The 27224-nt window shown below is 38.9% G+C and overlaps 1 protein-coding gene across 6 annotated transcripts in view; it reads right to left on the bottom strand.

Annotated features, from left to right (window-relative positions):
• Positions 1-27224, bottom strand: part of ENOX2 (ecto-NOX disulfide-thiol exchanger 2) — a 290205-nt gene that overhangs the window by 27224 nt on the left and 235757 nt on the right. For all 6 annotated transcript variants that reach the window (XM_031660774.1, XM_031660776.1, XM_031660773.1 and 3 more), the window contains 4 exons: positions 21081-21314; positions 18630-18842; positions 16745-16851; positions 7374-7488 (listed from right to left, as the gene is read on the bottom strand). In XM_031660774.1, coding sequence (XP_031516634.1) covers positions 7374-7488; positions 16745-16851; positions 18630-18842; positions 21081-21314 — 669 coding nt within the window. The remainder of the gene's footprint in view (positions 1-7373; positions 7489-16744; positions 16852-18629; positions 18843-21080; positions 21315-27224) is intronic.

The raw sequence follows: 27224 nt of genomic DNA, 5'->3' as shown, positions 1-27224 counted from the left end.
TTTTCCAGCCTTCAGAATTGTGAGTCAAATAAACCTTTTTTCTTTATAAATTACCCAGTCTTAGGTATTCCTTTACAGCAACATAAAATGGACTAAGACAAATATATATATATATATATATATATATATATACACCTGTATTAGTGTGAAAACATTCCCTACTCCTAAAAGGAAGCTGCCTTTAGAGAGGTGCTGGGTTTAATTCAATTCCTTGAACATGGGGGTTTTCCTAAAACTAGTATGTACTGATGTAGGCTGCTGTGGTCAGATTATCTATCCAAAGCAGAAAGTGGCAATGTGATAGGAAGGGTTCTGGTTAGAAATATCTTCTACTACCAGTGTTGTTGAGGTGTTCTTAGCATCCACATTTGTTTTCTGTGGATGGCCATGCAATGGTCCTGATACAGCAGTTTTAAACCTTGCACTTTAGTTTTAAAAACTTACAAAAAGATCTTTGGCATGACATACTCATTTTATGATTGGTTTTATTATTAATTTTAATTCTTGTTGTTATGCAGATTTTGTGTCTTTTGGATTCCAAGCACTCCAAATAATATCTATCCTTGCCATCTTTTCCAGTGGTTGGGATACTTTTCATCAGACAAGCACTAACAACCACAACATCAAAAGAAGATGCTAAGAGTGAAGATTATTTTTATATACAAAACTCTATAGAAAAAGGCATACTAACTATCTGCCAAACAGAGGAAGAAATATTTGATTTGCTTGTGGGGTGAGTACCAAGGACAGTATCTTGAGCTGGAGTTTGGCTGAATAGTACACAGGTTACTCTGTAAATCAAGTGACTCCTACAGATTAACAATTATTTATTTCTGCTTTGGTTTGCATGTTTGTCCTCTGGCAGTCCACACGGCTCAATATGAAATAGTGATATTTCATTTTCCTCCATTTATTTCTTCTTGTACTGCAGGTCAGTAATTATGCTCATGTTCTACATGTCACATGGAGATACATGGAAGAGAAAAGGGCAGAGATCTAGGAGAATGATTAGAGGTGTATTCTCCAGTTTAAATGTAAAAATATTTTCCCTCTGAGAAAATGAGGAGGAGAGACTGCTTTTGTCCTGGGGGAAAGGGCATGCTGATGAGCAGTGATAGATACCTGCAGCCAAGTGGGAGCAGATAATAATCTTCTCAGTGTGGACCTGTCACCAAGCAAAAGAAAATGCGATCGCCTGTAATGCTACTGAGGGGACCTTACCTACAAAATATAGTTCCCACTCTCTGAAATGAGGGTTTTTTGTCATTTTAATGAGGACACCAAGTCTTTCCTTTCACAGACTTAATATTAATTGGGCCCATTTCTGAAGTTGAAGTTCTTTGTACATTGCCAGAACATTGAAAAGTTCAATATTACCTTTTAATAATATGTTTGAGTAGGTGAATCCATCAGTCCCGATACTAAAGAGCATAGTACAGTGAATGTATTCATATCCTGCCATCATTAGTTCTTGGCTTCTCCTTTATGACTATTTCCTATGTGGGGAAAATGTTTCTCTTTATGACAATTGTTCCTCAGATCTGAAGGCTGCCAGTTCATCATGGCAATATGAAAGTATGAAGGCAGCTGTGAACTCCTCTTTAGAGGAGCCACTAACAGCAAAATCCCAGACATGTTTCTGTACAACAAAAGATCAAAAATGATTTTGTGCCATTAAAAAATTAGTGCCTGAGTCTCTTCAATGGTATAAAGAAAACAAGAAAAAAAATTAGTAGAAGTAAATTCAGGGAGTCAGCCACCCTTTTAAAGCTTAATTACAGGAGATGCCAAAAATGTTACAAAATTATAGAAGGAAGAATGGGTAACATTCCACTCAAGGCTCATAAGAAAGTTTGAGTTGCAGAGATTCGCAAAGGGAAAAAGCTGAAAAGAACAAAGAGTGGGAAGAAAGGGCAGGAAATGATATGAATAAGACCTATTGGGGTGGTTGCAGGTCAGCTCAGGTAAAAAATCTCAAGTGAGTTTCCTGACCTCACAATGCCTTGCTTTCCTTTGCCTCTACAGGTTATTGTCTCCATTCTAATCAGGCTTCTGCCAGCATGGATGCACCTGGAACCTCATTGTTACCCCTCTTAGATCTCTAAATTCCCACCTCAAACATAGAATCCTCATCTGCCATTTTCCTCACTGCCTCTCATCACCCCAAGACTGCTCTCTTTCCTTGCTGGGATCTTTAATCTCACAGAGTGGCCAACTTCACTAAGCTAGTTCATTAGCTGCTTTCTGGCTGAATAGATCCCAGTGCAAACTCCTTAGTGCCTTGTATTGCTTCAGCTTCCTGAAAACCTTTGGCCAGGCTTACCATGCCAATCCCCAACTCACAGTCACTTGACTCCACTCTCTCTTATCCTGGGCCACAGAGAACTCTTATAGGAAGTTGTAGAGCTAGGCAACTAGATCAATACACACTCATGTTGGCCCTTGCTGATGGATCTCTCACCCCTCACTGATTTCTTCCTTCCATACTGCCCACAGCATTTATTCCAAATCAGTTCCCTTCTCCTCGTGGTCTCATATCCAAATCATTTTTGTGATTAATAAACAATCTGTTAGTATATGGAGAAGACTGGGCTACCTACACACTTTCAGCTTCCCCTCTCTTGTCTCAGAGAAAGAGGGCTCTCTCCTCTCTAAAGTAAACGCCACTTGAATATGGATCCTTTCCCTTTCTTTTTTTCAAAGATTCCGCTTCTGTAAGTACTCTTTATTTTCTAGCATCTTCAATCTCATACTCTCCATTGCCTCCTTCCTTTTTATTGAACAACAACAACAACAACAACAAAAATCCTTAACTTCATCGATTCTCGTTGCCGTTTGTAATATCCATATTTCCTTTTGCTTAGTACCCAACTTCTTGACCTACGGTCTTTGTTTACTTTATTTTATTAATGTCATATATTCTGGCCCTACCTCTATCACTCTACTAAAATAGCTCTTGCCCAGCACTGTTTCTCTCAATTCCAATTTTCTTTGTAACATCTGTTAATGTCAATGACTACTTACTTCTATAAAAGCTTTTCTTGGTTTCCACAACCCAATTTGTTTCTAGTTTTCTTCCACCCTCTCAGAACTGCTTTTTTTCTAACTCCTCTGCAAACTCCTCTTTCTTTCCTTCTCCCTTATTGTGGGTAGCCCCCCCAATTCTATATTCAACCTTTTGCTCTTCTTTCACTTGCCTTTCATACTCCTTTAATAATTTTCTCAGGGCTTCAGCCAATACCTCTTCACTACCATCTACTATTCCTTCTAGTTTCTTCAACTCTAATTTGAATACAAATCCCTTCTGCCCATTTCTCAATGATCTACTATCTCCAGTTCATCTCATCATATTCTGGAAATCAGACCCATCCATCAGCCCATTTCTGTCAGTTCTACTGTTACGGTTTGAATTGTGTCCTCTCAAAAAAGATATGTTGAAGCTCTCAGAATCTGGTTTATTGGGAAACAGGTTCTTTACGAGGTAGTCAAATTACAATGAGGTCATTATGGTGGGAACTAACTTGATATGATTGATATCCTTATTGACAGAGGAAATTTGGACATAGAAACAGGCATGCACACAGGGAGAACACCATGTAAACATGAAGGCAGAAATTGGGATGATGCATCTACCAGACAAGGAACATCAAAGATTGCTGGAAAATGACCAGAAACTAGGAGACAGGAATGGAACAGATTCTCCCTCACAAGGAGCTAACCCTGCTGAAATCTTGATCTCAGATTTCTAGCTTCCAGAACTGTGAGACAATACATTTCTGTCATTTAAGCAACCCACTTTGTGGTACTTTGTTATGACATCTCTAGTGAACCAATACAACCAACAGGTCTCCAATCTCTCAGACTAGAAAACACAGATTCATTCCTGGTTCTTTCCTTTTCTTAATCATCTATATCCAATCTGGCACTAAAGACTTAGGTATATTCCTTGAAAATGACTCCTAGCATCTTTAATCTCATTGAATCCACTGCCTCCTTTTCTTCTACCATTTTTGTCTCAGTTCCTCTTGCCTTCACTCTGGTCCCACCCTCATCATTTTACATCTCACTTCCTGTAAAAGTATCTGGTTAGACTCTCTTAATTGAAGATTATCTCTTAAAATGTATAATTCATGTTGCTTTCATCATATTAGTGCCACGGACAAGATGTGCTTACAGTGGCATATTGCTTACTATGCGAAGTCTAAGGTTGGCATACATAGCCCTCCATAATTTGGACCCATCTACTCTACTCAGTCTTTTGTCCCCTATATACATCATGCTTATTTTCCTCTTTGAGCCCCGATCCTTTTACTCCCTCCCTTCCCCCCACCATCAAGATGCTTTCTTATCTTCCTTCCTATCATCTATACCTGGTCATCTTTCGAGGACCTGATCAATTTTTCACTGACTGTGACAACTCTGGTCCACACCTGATATCTCTTGCCCTGCTGCATTCTAATCAGTACCTTCCATGTTAGCAGCAAGTGGTATTTCTAAAATTTTGTGTGGATTTACACATATTTATATCTCTATCTCCATCAGCTTATAGGACATAGTGCTTGTTAATTAATTGGCCAAACTCTTAAAGTGGCAATAATGGAAAATAAAAGGTGGGGGAGGAAGAATGAGATTAGATTAATATCAAGGGAACAGAAAACTTTGGCCAGAACAATGAAGGAGAATTAGTCTAAGTCAATATTTTCCAAATGTGCTTCCCAGACCACGAGCATCAAAATCATTTAGGATGGCTGATAAAATGCAGATTCCTCAACCCTATTACAATCCTATTGGATCAGATTCTGCAGCTTAGACATCTGAATTTGTAAAGGTAACCCAAATGATTCTTCAGTATACCAAGTCTGAGAACCACTAGTCTAAGTAAAGAGAGCAGAAGATGGGTGTTGACAGGGAACAGCTTTTCTTATGTTTACTGGGTACAGTACTTTCCATCATGGCTAACAAGATAATGAAATAGTTTTACAGTATCATGATTTGCTTTGATGTGATTCTCCCTCTTCAATAGATTGCTTTGTGTACATCAGTCCTTTCTTCCATGGCAAGAGTATTTAAAGTACTGCATCACAAATATGGGCTGGCTAATACAGAGTCTCTCAAATAACAGAAATTTTGTGGCAGTCCAAGGAAAGACAACTGAGACTTCTAGGCTGGTTTTACTTTCTTTGGGAAGTAAAATCTAACCAGAAACATGCCATAGGCTCCTACAATTCAAGTTTGGTGGCATGGACAGAGGAAAAAAACAACTCTGAGATCTAGTTGCTTAAGCTTTTAATTGGAACCAAATGATAGCTAAAACATGTAGCCGCTTTAGATAAAAACTGAGGACCTTTACACTGGCTCACATTGAGCGGGATTTCTGCAGTTGAGTACTATAGAAGCGAGATAACAGAATTAGATACAATCGAGGGGAAGAAAAATGCACAAAAGTCCTTGAATTAAAATGAATTGAAACCTTCTGGGAGAAAAGCTATTTGGTAAGCTCCATTAAGTCTATTGTAGATAGCTTTATTTGACAAAGCAGCATCCTGGCATGTGGAACAGGAAAGAAAATAGCTATAAGATGATCTGTCAGGGAGTTTCCAGTCTCTAAACGAATAAGATTCTGTGCAGTAGCCAATACAGCTTTTAACTCAAAAGAGATACAGAAGCAAAATGCAATTATATAACTCTAGTAAGTGTGTTCAATCTGAATCTTCCATATACCCCTCTCCTCCCCCAATAACTCCACAAACTCAGCAGTTTATCAAGTGGATGCTCAAACTTACGGTAGCATTTATTTCATGGCAACACTGGATAAACACTGTGTACAATACTGTAGATACTGAGGTGTAAACAATCATACAAGCGAAAGACTAATCAGCTATAAAACATCATAGCTAAGCACTTAAATAATTTGAATAGTTCAATTCTTATTCGACTCTTTGTTTACTTTGGCTATAAGTTTACAGTATTTATTTGTAGTAATTAGTTAACTATCCTGAAAATGCTAGATAACCACTGATTACAAAGAGTTTATTCAATATAGATAGCAGTTTGTATGTTTAGGGTTCAAACATATGGCAAAAATAGAAAAAATTCAGATGTAATAGCTAATGAATATCTTTTTCAAAGTCTGACTTGGTGTTTTTCTTTCCTTCAGAGTTTCTGTTCATGGAGTGAAAATTCTAAGACCACTCAAGTGGCTATAGAGCTGCTGACTTCACTATACAAGCACTGGAACCAGGAAATTCAGATTTGAATTACAATCTCTCTCTCTTGTTTACACACACACACACACACACACACACACACACATACCTTAGGAACAGTATACAACTATATCTCCAATCTCTAGCATAGTGCTTAGCATGTAATAGTTATTAAATAAGTGGATGAACTCATTTAACCATCAGAAAATCCCTGTTAGATGTTTTTATGTTTGTTTGTTTTGAGGCGGAGTTTTGCTCTTGTTGCCCAGGCTGGAGTGCAATGGTGCGACCTCTGCTCACTGCAATGTCCACCTCCCAGGTTCAAGGGATTCTTCTGCCTCAGCCTTCCGAGTAGCTGGGATAACAGGCATGCACAACCACGCCCAGCTAATTTTTTGTATTTTTAGTAGAGACGGGGTTTCGCCGTTTTGGTCAGGCTGGTCTCAAACTCCTGAACTCAGGTGATCCACCCGCCTCGGCCTCCCAAAGTGCTGAGATTATAGGCTTGAGCCACGGCGCCTGGCCGTTAAATGGTTTTTATAATGTACTCCTTACAAGTGTGGAAGCTGAGGCTCATGAGGAAGAAGTTCCTCCTAGGTCAAGAAGGACACAGTTTGGACTAGAACTCAGGTGTTTCAACTTTAGGTCCAGTGGCTTTTCCATTGTAACTTCCTATAATCTGACTCCTAAGATTGTCTGGAATGGTTTGCCTAAAAAGAGTAGTCTTCTGGCTATTTTATTATCTGCAATGGTAATTCTCCCATCCAAGATAGTTTATTATGAAATTGAAGGGGAGGGTATTATCAGTTGTTCAAAAAGTTTGCCCTATGGGTCCCACTAAGGACCTATAACATGGCCTCTGTCTCACAGTGAGGTTCTGACTATACTAGGTTAGAGCTGCCTAAATACCCACTGCTTTTTGGAAAAGAAAGTCCACTTTTAATTAGGCACTTCAATGCAAGGTATGTATAAGTGAAAACCACAGAAAATCCTGTAGCCACAGGGCTGATAATCAGCCAGTGTGTACATATATGGCCTCACCAATTATTTCCAGCTGGTATCCAGGCTGATGGGTTGATGACCGTACCTTACTGGGTATTAAAAGTTTGAAAATATCATGTCTGCAAGTACATGTTTATTAAATAAAGAAAACAGAATTATCTTTACCTGATTCCTCAGTTTCTTTTGTTTCTGTCGTTTCTTCTATTTCATCATCAGACATTTCCATTTCTTCTTCTCGCCTGATTCCCATTAATTCATCATTATGAATGTTGCGAATTTCCTAAGGTTAAAAGGTATACTTTTTAGGTAGGAATTCCTTGAAAATGTTGAGGAAATGAACAGAGTTAAGCATAAGATAAAGCAGCATTTTTTTTGACATATTAGGAAAAAAATCCTCCAAATACTCTTAAGGTAAAGAGGCATGTTGAAAGTAAAACAGTATCAGACAAAGCAGACTTGGTTACGCTCTGTCTTGCATTAGGCTTTCTTTCCAGACCCAGGGCTCCAGGAGTCTATGATTCGTATATTCCTATCATATTAGAAAGTACTTTTGGCCATGAAAGACATTTTACCTCTTACATGGATTGGTGGACTTTCCCTTAAGGGTTCTGCCATTTTCACCTCCCCATGTCAGACCCTTTAATTTTGCTGCTTGCCATCCTCTTGTCTGTCCTTTTATAGTTTTACTCAACATAACTCTTAATTGAGTTTTTGTAGTTTTAGAAGTTACAGCAAAGATGAGCTTTCAGGAGTAATATTCTACCAGAGCAACCTTCCCATGGATAATAACTATAAACTTTGGACAAAACACAAAATAAAACCTATAACTACTTGATGACATTGGAGAGTGAACAAAAGCAGACACATTCTGAAGAGAAGCTGATACTTGGAAGAAAGGAATAGCATAGGGTGAGTCTCTCAGGTTTTAAAGGGCAATTTAGTCTAAGGGTAGACCAGAGTTAGCACCTCATAAGATGGCTAAATTTCTAATAGAAAGCCTATAGTCTTTATGGCCTAAAGAACTCAAGGAGAGTTCAGGGCAGTTATAGCCACTGGAAAGCAAGAAGGGAATCCCAGAAAGGAGACAATAGAGGCAGGGGGAAAGAACTTTAAATTCTGTATATAAGATCTGCTCAAATGTCTGCATGATACCTGAGCCAAGAAAGCATAAGGAAGATTCCCAACAGCACAGCTAAGGCTAAAAGAACTGAAATGACAACTGAGCTGCCATCCAAGAGATAGAATCCCCAGCTTGAATCCAACCAAGTAAATTGACCATTAAAACAAACAAAAACAAAGTCAACATTCTTTGAAAGAACATAGTGTAATCCAGAGTCTTCACAACATAGTATCTGTCATATCTACGAAAAAGCCCAAAATTACTTGACATAGAAAACTAGGAAGAGATGGCCCACTTCCGAAAGAAAGGACAATTAACAGAGACCAACACTGAAATCACCTAGATGTGGTAATTTAGCAGACAAGAAACTAAGGCAGTTATTAATATAACTGTGCTCATGATGTAAAGAAAATATGTTTATAATGAATGAAAAGATAGAAAATCTCAGCAGAGGAATAGAAACATTTAAAAGGAGCCAAGAGTTCTTTTGTCTGAAAATAAAAAGAACCAAGGATTCTTTTGCCTGGAAATAAAAAGAACCAAGGATTCTTTAAAAAAATGTATATTCTTCTGCTGAGACTTCCTATCTTTACATTCATTATGAGCATATTTCTTTTACATCACTGAGAATAGTTGTAATAGCTGCTTTATAATCTTGTCTGATAACTACCACATCTGGGTGATTCTACAGCTAGAAAATGATATCTGAAATAAAAATTACCACATGAGCCTAAAAGTAGAATAGAGATGACAGAATAATGAGAGAACTTAAAGAGAGAGCACAACAAATATATCCAATCTGAAGAACACAGAGAAAGATAACTATTTTAAAAAACAGAGCCTTGGGACCTTGTGAGATTACAAAGATCTAAGATACATGTAAATAAAATTGCAGAAAAAGAGGAGAAAGAAAATAATTTTAAAAGATTTGAAGAAATAAGGGTTGGCAATTTCTGAAATTTGATGAAAGACATTAATCTACATATTCAAAGAGCTCAGTGAACCCCAAGCAGGATATGTGTGAAAAAAGTATATCATATTAAAACAGCAGAAAGCTAAAGATAAAGATAAACTCTGGAAAGCAGCCAGAGAAAAGCAATGCATTATACAGAGGGGAACAACAATTTGAATACTTTGACTTCCTTCAGAAACAATTTAAGGCCAGAAGTCAGTGAAATAATATCTTTAAAGTTCATGAAGAAATACAAATATCCATTTATTCAGAATTCTGTATTCAGAGACAAATTCTCTCAAGAACAAAGCTGAGGTATACTTTCAGACAAAATTAAATGCAAGAATTCATCACCAACAGATTTGCGCTATAGAAATATGCTATAGAAAATGCTGAAGAAAGTTCTTTAGGCTGAAGGGAAGTGCTAACGGATATAAACACAGACCTTCAGGAAGGCATGAAAAACACTGAAAATGATCAAGATTCCATGAGAAAAGTCACTTTAAAAAGGTAAACACAACAACTGTGCATTTTGAAGCAGCTTGCAATCATTTAGAGGCCAACTAATGCCTGTCAGAGGCTCCTCAGCACTGAACTGAGAATTCCTTGCTTGGATTAGCCTGTACTGGGCTGTACACAGGAAATATCTGAAGTTGTCTGTGAAAATTGCCTCCATTTAGGGGAATTATATATATTTCAAATGGATTTTAAAATAATTAATGGTGTAGTTAGTCACTATCCCAACCAACATCCTCCTTTTTATTCCTTTTATCAGGAAAAATAATGATTTCTATCTCAAGTTAAGTTTTTACTAAAAATAAATAAAAAACTCTTTTTTAAAAAAGTGAGCTATTTAGTATCATCACTGATAGTTAAGAATAGAAAAAGAAGATGCTAACATAGACTCTCCCATGTGCTTCAGGGGCATTACCTAAAATAGAATAAAATAATGACTTGCTTGAGAAAAATGAACTTTAAGGGGCTATGTCAAGAGAGAGATTTGCTATGTCTTATTCAAACTTATTACACAGAGAACGATAAAGGAATTTCTCATTTCTGAGAATTCATTCTATCTCAGGAGTCTGATTTTCAGTTATCATCAAAGAGCTGTTACTGGAAAGGTGATTATAATGAAGTTTGACATTGGCAAATTCGAATATTGTACAACTTACTGCATTAGGAAAAGTCATGACTTTCTAGTTACCTAACAAAAATGTAGACTGTTGGAGAGTATAAGCAGAGACCAACTCTTGATTCAAAAACACGTCACATAACCCTGAGAAAGTTACTGTGTTTCTCAGAAGAGTAAAATGTGTTCCTTCTAGGGAAATGTCCCAGGACAGGAATATCTGAGAGCTAAAGCTAAGGCATGTCCTCTAGGTTTTCAGCATCCACAAAACATCTCTCTTCTTCCAGCTGGGCAAACAAGTGTAATCTCTTATTAGAAACATAAAAAGTTAAAAAATTACGTGATACAGTTTATCTAGAAGTCTTTCACATCTTCAAAAATCTCTGGAAATATAACAGACCTATGAACAAATTTTACTTAAATGTTTCAAAGTACTTCAGGAATAAAAATCACCAGTTGCTTTAACTGATAATAAAATAAGGGTAAGAAAAACTAAGAGGTATGTTTTCCTAAGTTGTTCAGTCAGGCAGGCAAACTGGCTGAGCTCAGAACCACCTTCCCACTAGACAATCCTTTCTAGCTACAAAGAAGCTCAGTATTATATCATTATTCTTCTATAAATACCTAATACTATATCACACGAATGGGATAAAAGGTAAAGAGAACAGCAGAGGTTATGGGGTACTATACTAAAGTAAGCTTATGGGGAACATTTAGTAAGCGACAGTACTCCCAAAAATAAGGAGTGAGGTTTTAATTCTTCGAAAATCTTTCCCTTAAAGCACTTGACGTCTGAGCTACTTGTCTTCTGTATTCTCTGGTTGGATCAGAAAAGCTCTACTTTGGGAAGGAAATCCTAACAAATACCTTCAGAGTGAAGGGCTAAAAAGTGACATGAACATGAGGAAGGCATTCTACCTAGTTTGGACATAGGTGCAGGCAGGGGAAAAACTCTGACCACTGAAGAGCAGACAGCAAAGGAAATAGCTGTCTCCCGGATTTGCCCCATTTCCCATCCCGGCATTTTGAATCCAGTGCTGAAACCAAAAGAATGGCAATGGCATGCAGAAACATTTTTCAGCAATTTGCATTTGTAAATCTCTACCTGAAATTGACTCGGTCACATCACTGATAGACTACAACAAAAAAGGTAAGATAGCCCTCCTAAAGTTTTTATACCATTCTCCTGCCCACAGTAGATTTGTGATATTTTTCATTTCAACAGTGAACTGTTAGTGATTTCTGGAAACACATTATAATGACTGAGTCTGATCTAACAATAACTTTTTCTGAAGCTTAGAAATTCACACACTACTCTATAATGGGGGACAATGTACTTTCATGTGGAATAAAACTGAAATCTGAGACAGGAAAATGCATGAAAAGAACCACTTCTGTACCAGCTGACATTTTTGATTTATCATAAAGTAAGCAAATCATAAATCATTACACATTAATTAACTATAGTTTCACAAAAATTTATGTGGATTTAAATTAATCTTATTCATGTTTTATGATAGGAACATGATCACTAGAAAAATCAGTTTCTTATTAAATGTATAACAAAATTCTACTTAGCCAGAGTTTCTTTTATTTTTTTAACAGGGTCTTGCTCTGTTGCCCAGGCTGAAGTGCAGTGGTGTTCACTACAGCCTTGACCTCCTGAGTTCAAGTGATCCTCCCACCTCAGCCTCTCAAGTAGCTGGGAACACAGGCATGGGCCACCACACCCAGCTAAGTTTTGTATTTTTTGTAGAGATGGGGTTTTACCATGTTGCCCAAGCTGGTCTCGAACTCCTGAGCTCAAGCAATCTGCCTGTGTCAGCCTCCCAAAGTACTGGGATTACAGGCATGAGCCACCATGCCCAGCCTAAGACTTTCAACATTAAGAGGAAGATTGGTGAAGAAGGGATCAGACAAGGGAATGGAAAGAAGCAGAGGACAGGGAGATAGCTTCTACACTTATGTAGAAATTTGATTCTGAGATATCATTTAATATAATGAAGCAAAGTACAAACTCAGGTTCTTAATTAATGTCTATTGCACGATACATAGTAGAAATATAAATTAGGTTGATCCAAATTGTGTTAGTATGTTTTTTGAGGGCTGAAGGCCAATAGCTGGTGTTAGTGCAGATGGGTCCTAAACCAAGGGTATGTGGATTATTTGAATATCTATCTGCAAACAGTTCTTCAGAGTTTGGAATGGTAGGCCTGTAATTCTATAAAGAAAGTTATTGTAGCAATCACAGTATTTCATTCTACAAGAATACTAGTAATCATCAAGTCCCTTTTCCTCTAGCCCAGTGGTGTAAAACTGCATCTAAGGAAGGATGTAAGAGGGCATCTCCTAGGGCTTACTGTTATGGCTCCAGTTTTTACACATTATCAAAGCTTTAGCTTCTAATCTAGGCCAGCTAGAGGGAAACACATAGGTTTTAAGTGATTCTGTAGAAAAAGAGTTCCCACAACACATAGAACTGCCAGTAAAGTCACTATAGACACCAAATTTTAGTAAGCGGAGGGACTTCATTCAGCCTTCTCCTAATACCCTTTTCAGTTGTATTAGCAGGGACCTCACACACAAATAAATCAGGAACATAAAGCAATGAAAAAGACTCATTAGCAAACTAGTCTGCTTGACATACACTACCAAAGTCAGTGTCTAAGCTCCCCAAAGGTGGAAACTTTTCCTTCATACGCTACATCCTTTCTCTCAGCAGAGTAAGACCGTGTTGGCTGCTGGTAGAAGGATGACAATGAGACAAGGAACAGGTACTTTGTGACATGAGGAGGTCATTGGCTGACTTGTTCTCAGACGCAACCGGTAAAAGGCTTGAACGTCAGAAACTTTCACTTTGATGAAACCCTTGGCTTATGAGTTCTATGTAGCTTGGATGCCTAGGTCAAAAATAAGCCAGCCTAGTTGATTAAGTTTTTGAGATGTTCTAATTTTCAAGGGGTGTTAAGAGGCAGCCACAATTTAAGAAGATGGTTTATTTCCCACAGGATACCTGCTTTCAGTCCTCACAGTTGCCTGCTATCAAGTAAAAGTTTGCAGAGGTTAAAAAAAAAAACAAGGACAAAAATAAAAACAAAAACAAACTCTGACTTAAAGAGGCACCAATATAAAGTGAAAGAGATCTTTTAGGCTTAGGGAATGCAATACCAGAGAAAGGTTATGAGCTATGTCCCACTTTCAGCTGTTGTAGTATTGAACACAATTTGAGATATTCAAGGTGGACCTTAATTTAATTCAACCAATCAATCAGGAAGGAGGTTTTGGGGTTTCTACAGTCTACAAGGCACAACATGAAACATGTAGCTCCTGGAAAGTCATGCTGGTCATGTACTTTATCATCGCCACTCTGCCAAGGAAGTTCTGTTACAATATTGGGTAATAGGGTGCAAATATCTCAGTTCTCTATAGGTCCTAAGGAGTGTCCAGCTCACTGGTACAGCTATCTCTACTGTGAGTCTAATTAAACTCAAGTATATATCCACTAAATAAGTAGGCTTGAAATATTAATGGCAAAAACTACAATTACTTTTGTATCAATCTAATAACTACACAGACCCTTGATGAATATGATTGATGGGTAATATTTTATGGCCACATAGTTTACAAAAGTGTTGTGACGGCCGGGCATGGTGGCTCACGCCTGTAATCCTAGCACTTTGGGAGGCCGAGATGGGCAGATTGCCTGAGCTCAGGAGTTCGAGAACAGCCTTGGCAACACGGTGAAACCCCATCTCTACTAAAATACAAAAGATTAGCCGGGCGTGGCGGCGTGTGTCTGTAGTCTCAGCTACTCGGGAGGCTGAGGCAGAAGAATTGCTTGAACCCGAGAGGCGGAAGTTGCAGTGAGCTGAGATCGCGCCACTGCACTCCAGCCTGGGTGACAGGGCGAGACTCCGTCTCCAAAAAAAAAAAAAGGTGTTGTTGTGACCTAGGCAAATCAGCATTCCAACCAGAGGCTTCCTTCCTCCTGCAAAAAGGCAACGTTGTACTGTCAAGGCTTTCTTTAAAGGGTGGGGCCATTCAGCCAACTTCTTCTAACCCAAAGAGAAGTTAGAAGTGTATGTGTATCAAAGGGAAGGTAGAAACTTAATGCCTATTCTGCTTTTCTACAATCATAAGACTTATTGAGCATTTTTCTCTCAACTTTTATTCTTCTGAAGACTGGATATTTTAAATTTAGCGTGTGAAACTCCCCTTCTCCTCTTGATCACTTTCATTACCCTTCTACCTCCCTGAGGGCAAAGATCATTTCATTCTATGTTGCCTGTCATAGTGCTTGAGATGGAGAAAGTGATCAGTAAACATTTGAATCACAAAGTTGAATTTTGTTTGTTGAAGGTGAACAACAGAAGGCAGCCCTAGGATTCTAAAACCACTTTGTGCTACAGTAAGATAATTGTTTTCTTTATTCCCCTAATTCTTTAAAAAACAAGTAAAAATGCTATTGGCTTTTTATGACTCCACCCACCCATTGGATGGATGTCTTCAAGGATTTCTTTCTAGTGACTCCCAGATCCCTTTGCTGTGCCAGAATTGATGGCTCAGATACTATCAGTTTATAAACAGGATTTGGCTTATTTTTTCCTAAATGCTTTTCATGGTTTTCAAATTGTTCTCACACAAACATATCTCATATATTCTAGTGAAGGACAGAGAGAAATTACTATCTTTATTTTATAGGTTAAGAAACAAAAGAGCCACAAAGGTTAAATGACTAGCTCAAGACCACAAAGCATTTTGCACCAGAGCTCACAGTGAGGAGAATAATTTCTAGTCCATTTGCTAGCTTTGTAATTTTGTGTAAATTACTTAACATTTTTATGTTTCAGTTTTCCTGCAGGTAAAACATGAATTCTATACCTACTCACTATCCCTTATGAAGTTGTTAATAAAAACTGAAGTAATACTATTTCTATTTTTCAAACTGTTCACACATTTCCTAACTCATCTAATCGTATAAGACTGGTTTCATTATTGTCTCGAATTTACAGGTGAAGAAACAGAGACTGAGAAAGGCTGAATAACTTGCTCAGTCACACAGCGCTAACATGTCAGAGCTGAGATTTGAATTCATGTCTGGCTCTTAGTTCAATACATTTTTCACTCCACCTTGTCTATTGTGGGGCTCACACAGGTGAGATAACCAATGTGAAAGCACTTTATAAATGTAAATATCTTGTAAATGCTATTTAAAAGTTAAGGAATATGACAATTTACATTGATAGATATAATGGGACTGCTACCAGGCTGGCAAAGAGGACCAGAAATGTAGTTGAAAAAGCTGCTGCATATATAAATTGAAAATATTAGGGCTTGGTAAGGAAGTTGCCCATAGGAATAGGGACTTGAGGTATATGTAACAGGATTTGCAATGGCAGATCAGTGAAATCTCCCATCTCAGTTTTTAATCTTTGATTCAGAATAGCAACTTAGGCTGGGCGCGGTGGCTCAAGCCTGTAATCCCAGCACTTTGGGAGGCTGAGACGGGCGGATCACGAGGTCAGGAGATCGAGACCATCCTGGCTAACACAGTGAAACTCTGTCTCTACTAAAAAATACAAAAAACTAGCCGGGCGAGGTGGCGGGCACCTGTAGTCCCAGCTACTCGGGAGGCTGAGGCAGGAGAATGGCATAAACCCGGGAGGCGGAGCTTGCAGTGAGCTGAGATCCGGCCACTTCACTCCAGCCTGGGCGACAGAGCGAGACTCTATCTCAAAAAAAAAAAAAGAATAGCAACCTAATCACATCACATTTATTCTATTGTTATGCTAAAAATGTCACTTGAGTATAAGCAGAGAGGTGTGTGCCAACCTTAACCTAAGATCAGAGTCCTGTTACCTTTAAAGCTTCCACCTATAAAGATGACTAAATGAGTTTGATAAAAGAAGCTCAGAAATTTCAAAGATCCAATGTAACACCAGGCAGCTTCCATCCTTCACTGTCAAGACACTCTAAAAAATGTAAGACAGCCCTAATATTACTAACACTAGAAGCGCAGGTCAGTAATTACTGTTGTACCCAAGACTAGCTCGCTTAGAGAAGTAAACTTATAATTATCCCAGCTACATTTTCACTGCTAAGGTTTCCAACCAGCAGAATGCATTCACCACAGCACATGCACATTTATTACCCTTTTGACAGCAGGTGGTCTGGACACAGTGACAGGCTATAGAACATGTCTTAGTGTTTCATTAGGGCCTTGTTGTGACCATGGGAGCTTGGCACTATTTAATTCTGGCTAAACTCCAAATCAATAACTTGTTAAAGAAAGAAACTGTCCCCCTGAGGGGCTACCAGAATAAAAAGTTACCAACCTCAGCTTGTTTGCACCACACGCTGATGTTCTTCCGCTGGGCTTTTGTGAAGTGGTCCCATGCCTTCTGCTTGGAGGCAGAATGGTACACAGCCACTATCTGCTCAACTGCAGCATCAAATCAGCAGTTGGATCAGGCCAGGGTATCATCCAGGGATGGAAAAAGAGAGGAGAAAAGAAATGAAATAAAAGAGAAGCATCAGGCTTGTTGTATCTTCTCGTTATGACACTATACTAAGCTGTGGTTGTGCTTGGAAAAGGCTATGTGTGTTGGGGTACTTTGATTTTAAAGGAGACGCAAAGGAAAAGACATCAACATACAGAAAGGCAAAAGGGAACACCAGAGGCTTGGGGTAAAATGGTAACAACTAGAGTTTTAATACAGGCAGTGTGAATTCATGGAGGCAGGAGAGGAAGAGTCACAGCAAATGCACTTTAATTTAGTACTTGTCTTTAGTTTAGTACTAGTGACTCCACACAGCATGGAAGAAAATGGCAAACCATACCAGAAACATTCTACCCCTGGCTCCTTTCATAGCGCTCTGACACACACTTGGATGCTTTGCTTCAACAGAATTCATGCTTTTACTATTCTGAGGTATGTTTAACTAGAAGCATCAAATCAAAACCTAAGATGGAGTGGATCTTTTTTAAGTCTACCGAGATAGACTCGTTGACTGGAGAAATACAAATTTTAGGGAAGGATACTGTGTAAGTGTGGTCCTGGAGAGTATTTTTCAAGGTCTCTTAAAATGTCAAACGGGAAAATGTGTGCAGATGTTCTCGGACTTTATCCTAATCACAGTTCAAGAGAGGGGAAGCTTAGACATGACTCTTTTGGGAAAAGAAAAGCAGGACAAGAGCCCCTTTCTGGTTGGGTGTTCACAGCAAGAAAATCCAGAGGTATTATTTTTTTCTCTTTACACCCCTGTTTGCACCCTGTCTTCTAATGACTTAAGGATTTATATTCCCATGATGTGTGCTGCTCTCTCTTTTTAAAAATTTATTCTCAAGTCCTGAAGACATGTGCTTTTGCCTCCTGGATTTTATGCTCATATATACTTTCAAAATACAAGCGGCAAATGGAACAATTCCCCCTTAATCACAATTATGTATGAGTCAAGTACAGGGAAGTCAAGTTTGGAAAGAGTGGACTATAATTGTTTAAAAGCAAAATCATAAAACTGTACCCTTACTCTTAAGGTGAATACTCTTTCTTACTGAAAAAATAAGAGTGTATAATTTTATAATGCGGTAAACAAAAAATTACTTGATAATTTATCTGATCTGGTTCATTTCAGAGACCTTAGATAGGTTTGAAGCAGAACTTCTTTTTGAAAATGGCCATTTTGGTAGTTTCTCACCTTGTCCCAGTGTCTATGACATCCAGCAAAGGTAGCAGAAGAAAGTAAACTAAATCAAAAATGTAGAAGTAGAAAATTTGAGTTTTATCCAATCACCTTGGGAAATATAATTACATTGATCTTTGAAATGGAGTTTCTAGAAGGCATATTACATGATGATAATTATGCAAATCTGAAGAAAAGCAGCTTTAAAATGTTGATGCTACATTGTAACTTTAGCAATAAAATACCCAGTCTCTACTGAGGCCCAGGGCTGTAGAAGTACAGGATGTGGCTTAAGGATCACTGTTTCTAAGGAGTTGAAGTAGATATACCAGAGAAAATGAAGCTAGCAGGTGCCCACATGTCTCCTGTGAAACTGGAGCATGGGCATTTGGCAATACAAGGAGAGCACAAGGCAGTGAAAAAGGGAGCCTTGAGCCTTAACACAGGATGGCTCTGGAGACCTGGGCTTCCATAGAGAGCAAGTAACTAAGTGAAGTGACTTATCCTCATTCCAGCAGAACTCTAAGTTCCACTCACATTGAATGAGAATTCCAGAAAGGGCCTGCTTGAACTTCTCCTTTGCTTCTTCCATATCTTTCTCATGGGCAGCTTTCTCGTTCACCAGGCGGCGGACATGGCTGTTGGCTGACTGGATCATGGAGTAGAAGTTGTTGGCGCTACGACGGTTGACCTCTCCTCGCTCTATCCAAGTGAGCAAGGTCTGTACAGCTTCTGAGAATTTGGAATCATCTGAAAAAAAATGTATTTTTATAACTAACAAAGGTAACCACATTTTGATCTATTTTCCCAACATGCTGGCAAAGAGGGCATCATGGTTTTTGGCAGTGGTGGGTAAATGAATTGATGAGGATGAGGAGCCACACATACACACACGTGCACACACAGGCAGTAGGCAGGCAGACAAACAGGAAGAATGGAAGGATCAATGCAGTCAGATTGGTTGTGGTCTATGATGAATTTTCAGAAAGAGAAATGTTTCCTTGAAAAAAGTTTTCTGCACTGATATATAGCTTTCATGTATTACAAATCTCTTACCCTCTCTGACTGTGTGTGTGTGTGTGTGTGTGTGTGTGTGAGAGAGAGAGAGAGAGAGAGAGAGAGAGAGAAGGGGGGCAGGGGGCAGAGGGGAGAGAGAGAGAAAAACAAAACATGAATTAGTGAGGGAACTTCAGAATTCTATAGTCCTGTGTTTTAATGAGGAAAAGCAAAGTTGAATCCTGAGTTTAACTCGAATTTCACAGTAACTTTACCTTGGATCCATGGAATTACAGTGTTGGGAGGAGCCTCAGGGAAGAGTTAAGTGGGTCATTCTTTAGACACAAACATGTACATCTTCAACCTTTTATAGTATCACTCCTGTGTTCAATCCACAGCCCCAGGCCTTCCACTTAGTCCCAGTCACAATTTATTTTGATGCAATTTATTTTATTTCTATATTTCTCCATATCCTTTTTTCTCTTGCCTGAAGAACCCTCCATGTAGATTTCTGCAGCTAGTTAGGAGTTATTCTGTGATTAGTTAAGATAGTTAAGAGCACAGCTCTTCCAAAGCTTCTGGTTCAGCTCCCCAAGATAGCCACTTACGCATTCTGTTCTTAAAGGCTCCAGAGAGGGAGAGCCCATTTGGATCTATTCAAGGGCTTCACATCCTTCTCTGGCTAGAAACCCTTATGTCAAATGGAAATTTCTTTCACTGCAATTTGAACTTCCTGCCTCTTGCCCCTTTTTCAGTGCAGACATATAACAAGCAGTCAGCCTCCCCTTATAGCAGCTTTTCACTTTATTACTTAGATATAGACTTTATGTTGATGCTCAGTTTTTGCTTCTCTTGAGGGTCACACACCCATTAAATTCATTTTTTTTTTTAAACTTAAACTGATTTGTTTGGTGTTGTGCAAATAGGCAAGTCTTGGACCTGGCATCTTACCAATGCTTTCAGCCTTTTCAGTTTTTCAAAATGTACCATTATTTCTGTGCCTCTATTCTGGACTCTAGATTTTCTGCTTTTCCCTTAAAGAAAGTCAAAACCAATTTCTTACATGTGTGAATCCCTTAGGCTATGAGGTACAAACATGTCTGGTGAAGGAAACCTATTTGGAAAGTAGGATTAGCAGTATCTTGCTGAGCTGAGAGCACAAGAAGAAGGGAAAATTCATACCATTAGAGCTGGATTGGTGTTACCAATAAGATCAATGGGACACCAGCATTCATCCAATAAAATCATCTATACTCAGAAAATGAGAAAGACTGGATTTGAGCTACTAAGACAGGAGACCAGGCAGAGCAATTAATGTTAAATTAACAAAATGGCTGAGAGTCAAACAAGGGGAACAAGAATCAAAACTAATGGGAAAGCAGTCTGATTAAGCAATGTCTACATGTCTCCAGAGTCACTGTTTTAAATAAATTGGTCTTTTAAAGTGATTTAAAAGTCTTTACTTTTTAGTTGGTGGTGGCTAAGTCTTTGAGTAATCTAAGAAGAATGTACAGCATGACTACTTTCTGGACCTTAATTTTCTCGTCTTTAAAATGAGAATTTTACCAGAGTTTTTCAGGAACACATCAAATCCTATCATCCAGATTCACTCATTTGACTTGGAATTAAAACCTAACTTGTATCCACTATAAAAGAGGGCTCTTACAGGTTCCAAGTCACATAGATCATGCCTAAAATTCTCTGAAGTGGAAAAGTGAGGAAAACTTGTTTATTTCTAGCCACCTGATGTCTGAAGAGAAAAATGCCATCCCTTGAGACAATGAAGGAGCAGAGACACAGGTAGTAGGGATACATTTTCTGGTTCTTGAGTTACTAGGTACACCCCTCTATCTGCAAGTCTTCAACACAAGAAATGCTTAGAATCCAGTAGTAGGAAACTCAAAGGGCAACTGTCAACAACGCAATTATATTTATTACACTTCTCTAAAGGAAAGAGTTCTTTTAATCATGAAGCTTGAGTGCCTTTGATACCTTTTAATTTTTCAGCAACAATGCTGCATTCGTGATCTGAATAGTGGACCACTGGGGGTGGAGATGGTGGACGCAATCTTTCTTCTTCCATTCTTCTACGATGGCGCTCCTCTCTGGCTAGCATACGCTGTTTACACTCCCACTCATACAGGTCATCTCGAGCCTGTGCGAAATCAACGTGGAGTCTGCCTGTGTCCTTCTTGTCAGTACTAGAGCCCAGGCGAATGCGGTAACCTAAGTTCACAGGAGGGTGAAAGGGAGAGGAGAAGAGAGGGAGAGCCGGGGGGGGGGGGGGGGGTTGGGGGAGGGGGGGAGAGAGAGAGAGACATGAAAGACTATAAATACTTTTCCAAGTTCAGTGTTTCAGATGTCACTGCAGCAGTTCCAAGTGACCACACAACTCCAAATTCTCTCCGATGCTTAGCACGTAAATCATCAAAAGACTTAAATTATCTCTGATAATAGGTCACATTCTATGGGTTGGGTTAGTCTTGTTCTTAAGAGTTCAATTCCTCCATCTAATACCTTACCTCTGGCTGAGGTTGACTCCGTGGGTAATAATATCAAGCATGATCCTTATATGGTACTAAGGGCTGGGAAGAATGGAAAAGGTGGCCTCAAACGAACTTGTCTTTAAATAAATTCAAGAGTGTCCATTATACTATCACAAAGATTTTGGTAAAACTGAAATGCATTAACTTGGCATTTTAATCCCTAAAATTGTTTCCTAGAAGCATTTGTCAACTGTGAACCATTTTTTTTTTCTGACAAAAAAAAAAAAAAAAAAAATGATGGAGAGTGGTGTGTGACCCATGTGACATATAATTTGGGATCCTTAAAAAAGAGATGTAGTGTGATTATAATATAGTAGTATAGGACTGGGATTCAGAAAAGCAGTATTCAACTCCCTACCTCCTCTTTTTGTGCCAGCTATACTTACCCAAGTCATGTCTCTTAACAAAAAGTGGGGAAAAAACTAAGTACTTTTTAAGTTTCAAGAGCTCAGCTAGATACTTCCATAGGAATTTATCTCATTTCATTCTCAGCACAAGCTTGCAGGGTAAACATTATACCAAACAGAAAACTGAGCATCAAAAGAGGTTAGGGAGGTTAAGTGGCTTGCTCTGGGTCAGACAATTAGCAAACTGTAGAGCTGGCTCTTGAATCTAGGACGTTAGACTCTGTGCTTTCCTCCATTCTAACCTGCCTCTCAAGAATAATACCCAACACAGAGTTTTGCTTCTGGCTAAGATAGAGTAACAGGGGATAGATTTGCCCTCCTACCTTAAACAACTAAAAATATGAATAAAATATATGAAATAATGCTTTTAAAGATACTATACATAAGACAATGAAGACAGGGATCACAGAGAGACAAGAACCAAATGAAGTGATCCCTATGACTGCCCCGGTTTATTTCCTGGAGAGTTTCTGGGCCTCAGCACAGGGAAGGGAACTCAGGCAGGGCATGATGGTGTTCCCAAGTTGAGGAGACTGAACTGGGAGTCTAGGGAGAATATGGAAATAGAGTTCATAAGGCAGAGTACCAGAAAGAAGAAAGCTGCACAGAGAAAGAGCTTCAGAGATATGCAGAGGGTCCTCCACTATTATTTAGCTGAGTACTAATGTCTATATGTGTGGGAAACTACCTGAGCATTAGAGGTAACAATCCCTGAAAAGCTCCCATAGGGTTGGGAATAGCTCCTTTTCCTACCAACCAGAGCAGAAAAACTCACACTTCTGGTACTGGGTGATCGGAAGGGTTCTGCCTTAATAGTGGAGAAAAATTAGCCCTAAACTGCTCTGGTCTTGCTGAACAAAACTTAAGAAGCAAGACCTAAAAGAACCAAAATTTTCTCAAGTTACTTAACTGCAATTAGAACAAAACTCAAGACTATTTATAGAAATAAAAATATCTGTCACCAAATAAGGTAAACTTTAATAAAAAATTACTTGATATGCAAAGATTCAGGAAATATGACCCATAATAAAGATTTTAAAAAATCAGCCAATCCAAACAGACCCAGAAGTGATGCAGATAATTTAATTAGTAGATAAGGATATAAAAACAACGATGAAAATTTGATTTCACATGCTCAAGAAGCTAGAGAAAAGACTGGCCATATTAAGGAGAAACATGAAAGATACAAAAAGAGCCACAATCAAACATCTACAGGCTTAAGCTACAATGTCTAAGTTGAAAAAAACATCACCGGACAGGACTGATGGCAAATTAGATGCTGCATAAGAAAAAAATTAATGAACCTGGGGGCTCCCAGCACCTGAGCCTTCTGCCTGCCCCCACCTGAGAGTTCTACTGGTGACTGGGGACCAGCCTGCCCTCCTTATCGCAGCCACCACCTGAACCCTGGGAGCCTGAGAATAAGCCTGCTGGCCTGGTCCTGGTGGAGTCCCTCCAGGACCCCCACACACCATCCAGTGGGCCACTTAGGGGCCTGGGAATTGGGGGACTGCTTAGTTCAGTCCATCACTGCTGGCACCTGATCACTTGCCCCAAGGCCTGAGGTTGGACCCAATCAGCTGGCACCCCCACAGTTGCCACCCACTCTCAGATGCTGAAAGGCAGAGCCCGCCCCCCTGTCTACACAAAGCTGTGTCAGAGAATAGGTGAGCCACAAAGCTGGCTGTACTGGGCTGAGGGAAGAGCTTCCTCCCCAAAGTCACTCCTCTCAGCTACATGGTAGCCTGGAGATAGATGGACAGTGTATAAACTGAGTCAGGAGCCCCAGGAGACGGTTGTGACAGAGAAACATTGTGATCCTGTCTGTCTAGGAAGTGGAGTTGATGTGGCCCCCTCATCCCCTGAAAAGACCGCAGCACATTTCTCCAAGAGTTCCCCTAGCCACTCCTGTCAGGGGTGCTGCCTGTGTTCATCATTGGGTTATTCGTGGGTGAGCTTGGTTGTCCAGCTCCACCCAGCTTTGTCCTCTATCCACTCTCCCTGGGGTGAATAGGGAACCTGGAATTTCACAGACCAGCCCATCACCTGAAAGAACAGAGAGCACCTCACAGTAAGAAAAAAACCAGCACATACTGATCTGCTTCTGCCACAGGTGGCTCTTACCTGTAGGCGCCACCTACTCACCAGGAGGTTGAACTGCACAGCACAATAGGACACCTGCTGACAGAAGTGCACAGGGCTAAAGAAGCAAAGCCAAAGGACCCTACCCAACATACGCTACAGTCACACCTTCAAGGGGGGAAAAAAGTCCCATCCAAATGAAATTAGATTCAAAAATAAGAAGTGACAGCATAACCATGTGAGAAGGAACCAGTGTAAGAACTCAGGGTGTTGCAACACCCCAAAAAGATCACACTAGCTGTCTAGCAATGGATCCTAACCAAAATGAAAATTCTGAAATGACAGATCAAGAATTCAAAATATGGATTGTAAGGAAGCTCAATGAGATCCAAGAGAAAGTTGAAAACTAACAAAGCAATCAGAAAAACAATGCAGGATATGAAAGAAAAGATAGAGATCTTAAAAAAAAAAAACCCAGAACTTCTGGAAATTAAAAATTCACTGAAGGAATTAGAAAATACAATAGAAAGCTTTAATAACAGGCTATACCAAGCAGAAGAAAGAATTTCAGAGCTTGAACACTGCTCGTTTGAATTGACCCAGTCAGGCAAAAATAATAAAAAAGGAATTTAAAACAATGAATAAAGCCTTTGAGAAATATGGGATTCTGTAAAGCAATCACACCTATGAGTAACAGGCATTCCTGAGTGAGAAGAGTAAAAGTAAAAACTTTGAAAAACATATTTGAGGGAATAATCCAGGAAAATTTCCGTGGTCTTGCAAGGGATGTAGACATCCAGGTACAAGAAGCTCAGAGAACACCTGGAAGATATTTTGCAAGAAGAACATCACCAGGGCATATAGGCATCAGACTATCCAAAGTGAAGGAAAAAATTCTGAAAGCAGCAAAAGAGAAGCATTTATTTTCTCCTGTCTCACTGGATTATATGAAGACTGGGCTTTTGGATTTAGTAATACTTTAAAATGTAAATGCAGGCCATTATCCTAAGTGAAATAACTCAGAAACAGAAAATCAAATACCATATGTTCTCACTTATAAGTCGGAGCTAAACAATGGATACACATAAAGATAGATAATAGACACTGGGGACTCCAAAAGTGAGGAGTGTGGGAGGGGGATGAGGGTTGAAATTAACTATTGGATACAATAATCACTATTTGGGTGATGGGTATATTAGAAGTCCAAAGCTCACTATTACACAATATACTCATGTAACAAACTTGCACATGTACCCCCTGAATCTATAATGAAAAAAATGAATGAACTTGAAGACATAGCAACAGAAACTATCTGTAATAAAATACAGAAAGAAAAAAGACTGAAAAAAAAAAAAAAAAAAAAAGAACAGAATACCAGTGAGCTGCAAGACAACTTCAAGGGGCCTAATATATGCCTAATTGGAGCACCAAAAGAGAGGGGAGAGAACAGAAAAAAGTTAAATGAGGGGAGAAAATTTTCCACATTTGATCCAAACTGACAGATCCAATGAACCCCAAGCACAAGAAACAAGAAGAAAATTACATCAAAGCATATCATAATTGAATTGCTCAAAACCAGCAATAAAATAAATATCTTAAAAGCATCCGTGGACAAAAGACACATTATGTACAGAGAAACACAGATAAAGATAACATCACATTTCTTGTTGGATACAATGCAAGCAAGAAAATAGTGGAACAACATTTGACAGAGGACAAACATCTTTCAAAAAGAAAGGTGAAATACTTTTTCAAATCAATGTTGAAAGAATTCATCAGGAACAGACCTGCTCTACAAAAAATGTTAAAGGAAATGCAAGCATAGGGAAAATGACACCAAGTGGAAATCTGGATCTATAGAAAGGAAGGAAGAGCATACATAATGTGTGATTCCATTCATATAAAGTTCTAGAAAATCCACACTAATCTGATAGAGAACAGATAAATGGTTGCCTGAGACGGGAGTAGGGAAGGGTAGAAGGACAGGATTATGAAAGGTGTGTAAAGGAAGCTCTTGGGGATAACAGACATATTCATTATTTCCATTGTTGGTGATGGTTTCACACCTGAATACATATATAGAATATTATATAATTGTATTTTTGAAATATGTTAAGATCATTGTATGTCAATTATTATACCTCATTAAAATTAAATTATTATAGCTAATTAAAGCTGTTACAAAGAATAATATTACCCAGGAATGCTAAAACTGTCACACATTCTTTTTAGAAAAAGGAAGAATGAATACATTTCATAAGCAAGTCTTTCCAGGGCTCTTTACAGTTTATAATACACTTGCACATCCATTCATCTTATTTGATCATCTGAGCCATCAGAAAAATGGGGCTACTAATCATTACCTTGCCTACTCTCCCAGAACTGTGGAGAGGATCAAATGAGAGGATGAGATGAAAGCTCTACATAAACCTCATTAAAGATGCTAGAATGCTATGGGGTGGGTGCACTGTGCACAGTGCCAGCTCCCAAAGGTGTTCCAATTCCATCAGAAAAAAAATGATGACCTCCACATTTTCTTGCCCCCTTTTGTAAGGGATTTTTTTGTTTGTTTGTTTTAACTGCTTTCTTTTACATAATGAGATAACAGCCACCCCATTCAGGAGATTGCTAGCACTTGTGCACTTTCAAGGGACAGATTCAAATTTAAAGGGCAAAATTTAGTTGTTTTCATATCACTGACTGAAATCCCCTTTTTTTTTGGCAGCCCTAAGAATGTTTCTAGGAGGTGGCTGTTAACAGAGAGCTGATTTTGGTGATGTTTAGATGGATGCTTCCTGAACAGTGTATCGTCTTCTAAGTACAACTATGCAGGGTTTTTTGAGACCTTTATGTTCTTATTAAAATAGTCTCGTGGAATGCTCTGTTATCACTGTTAAGTGCTGCCGAATTTTTGGTAGTTAGATTCTATAGCACTTACCAACTGTAATAAGAGTATTCTCCATCTACACTGCCTCCTTTCCTTCCCCATGTTACTAGCCTACTTTTTCAAACCTTTGTTACCTTTTCCCTGGCCTATTACAACAAGCTTCTAACTGACCTCCTCTCCTCTTTTTTCATCTCTCTTCTAATACAGTTTTATA

The sequence above is a fragment of the Papio anubis genome, chromosome X, assembly GCF_008728515.1.
Source record: "Papio anubis isolate 15944 chromosome X, Panubis1.0, whole genome shotgun sequence".
NCBI lineage: Eukaryota > Metazoa > Chordata > Mammalia > Primates > Cercopithecidae > Papio > Papio anubis.
The sequence above is the reverse complement of the archived record's forward strand: the minus strand, read 5'-3'. Positions and strand labels throughout refer to the sequence as shown.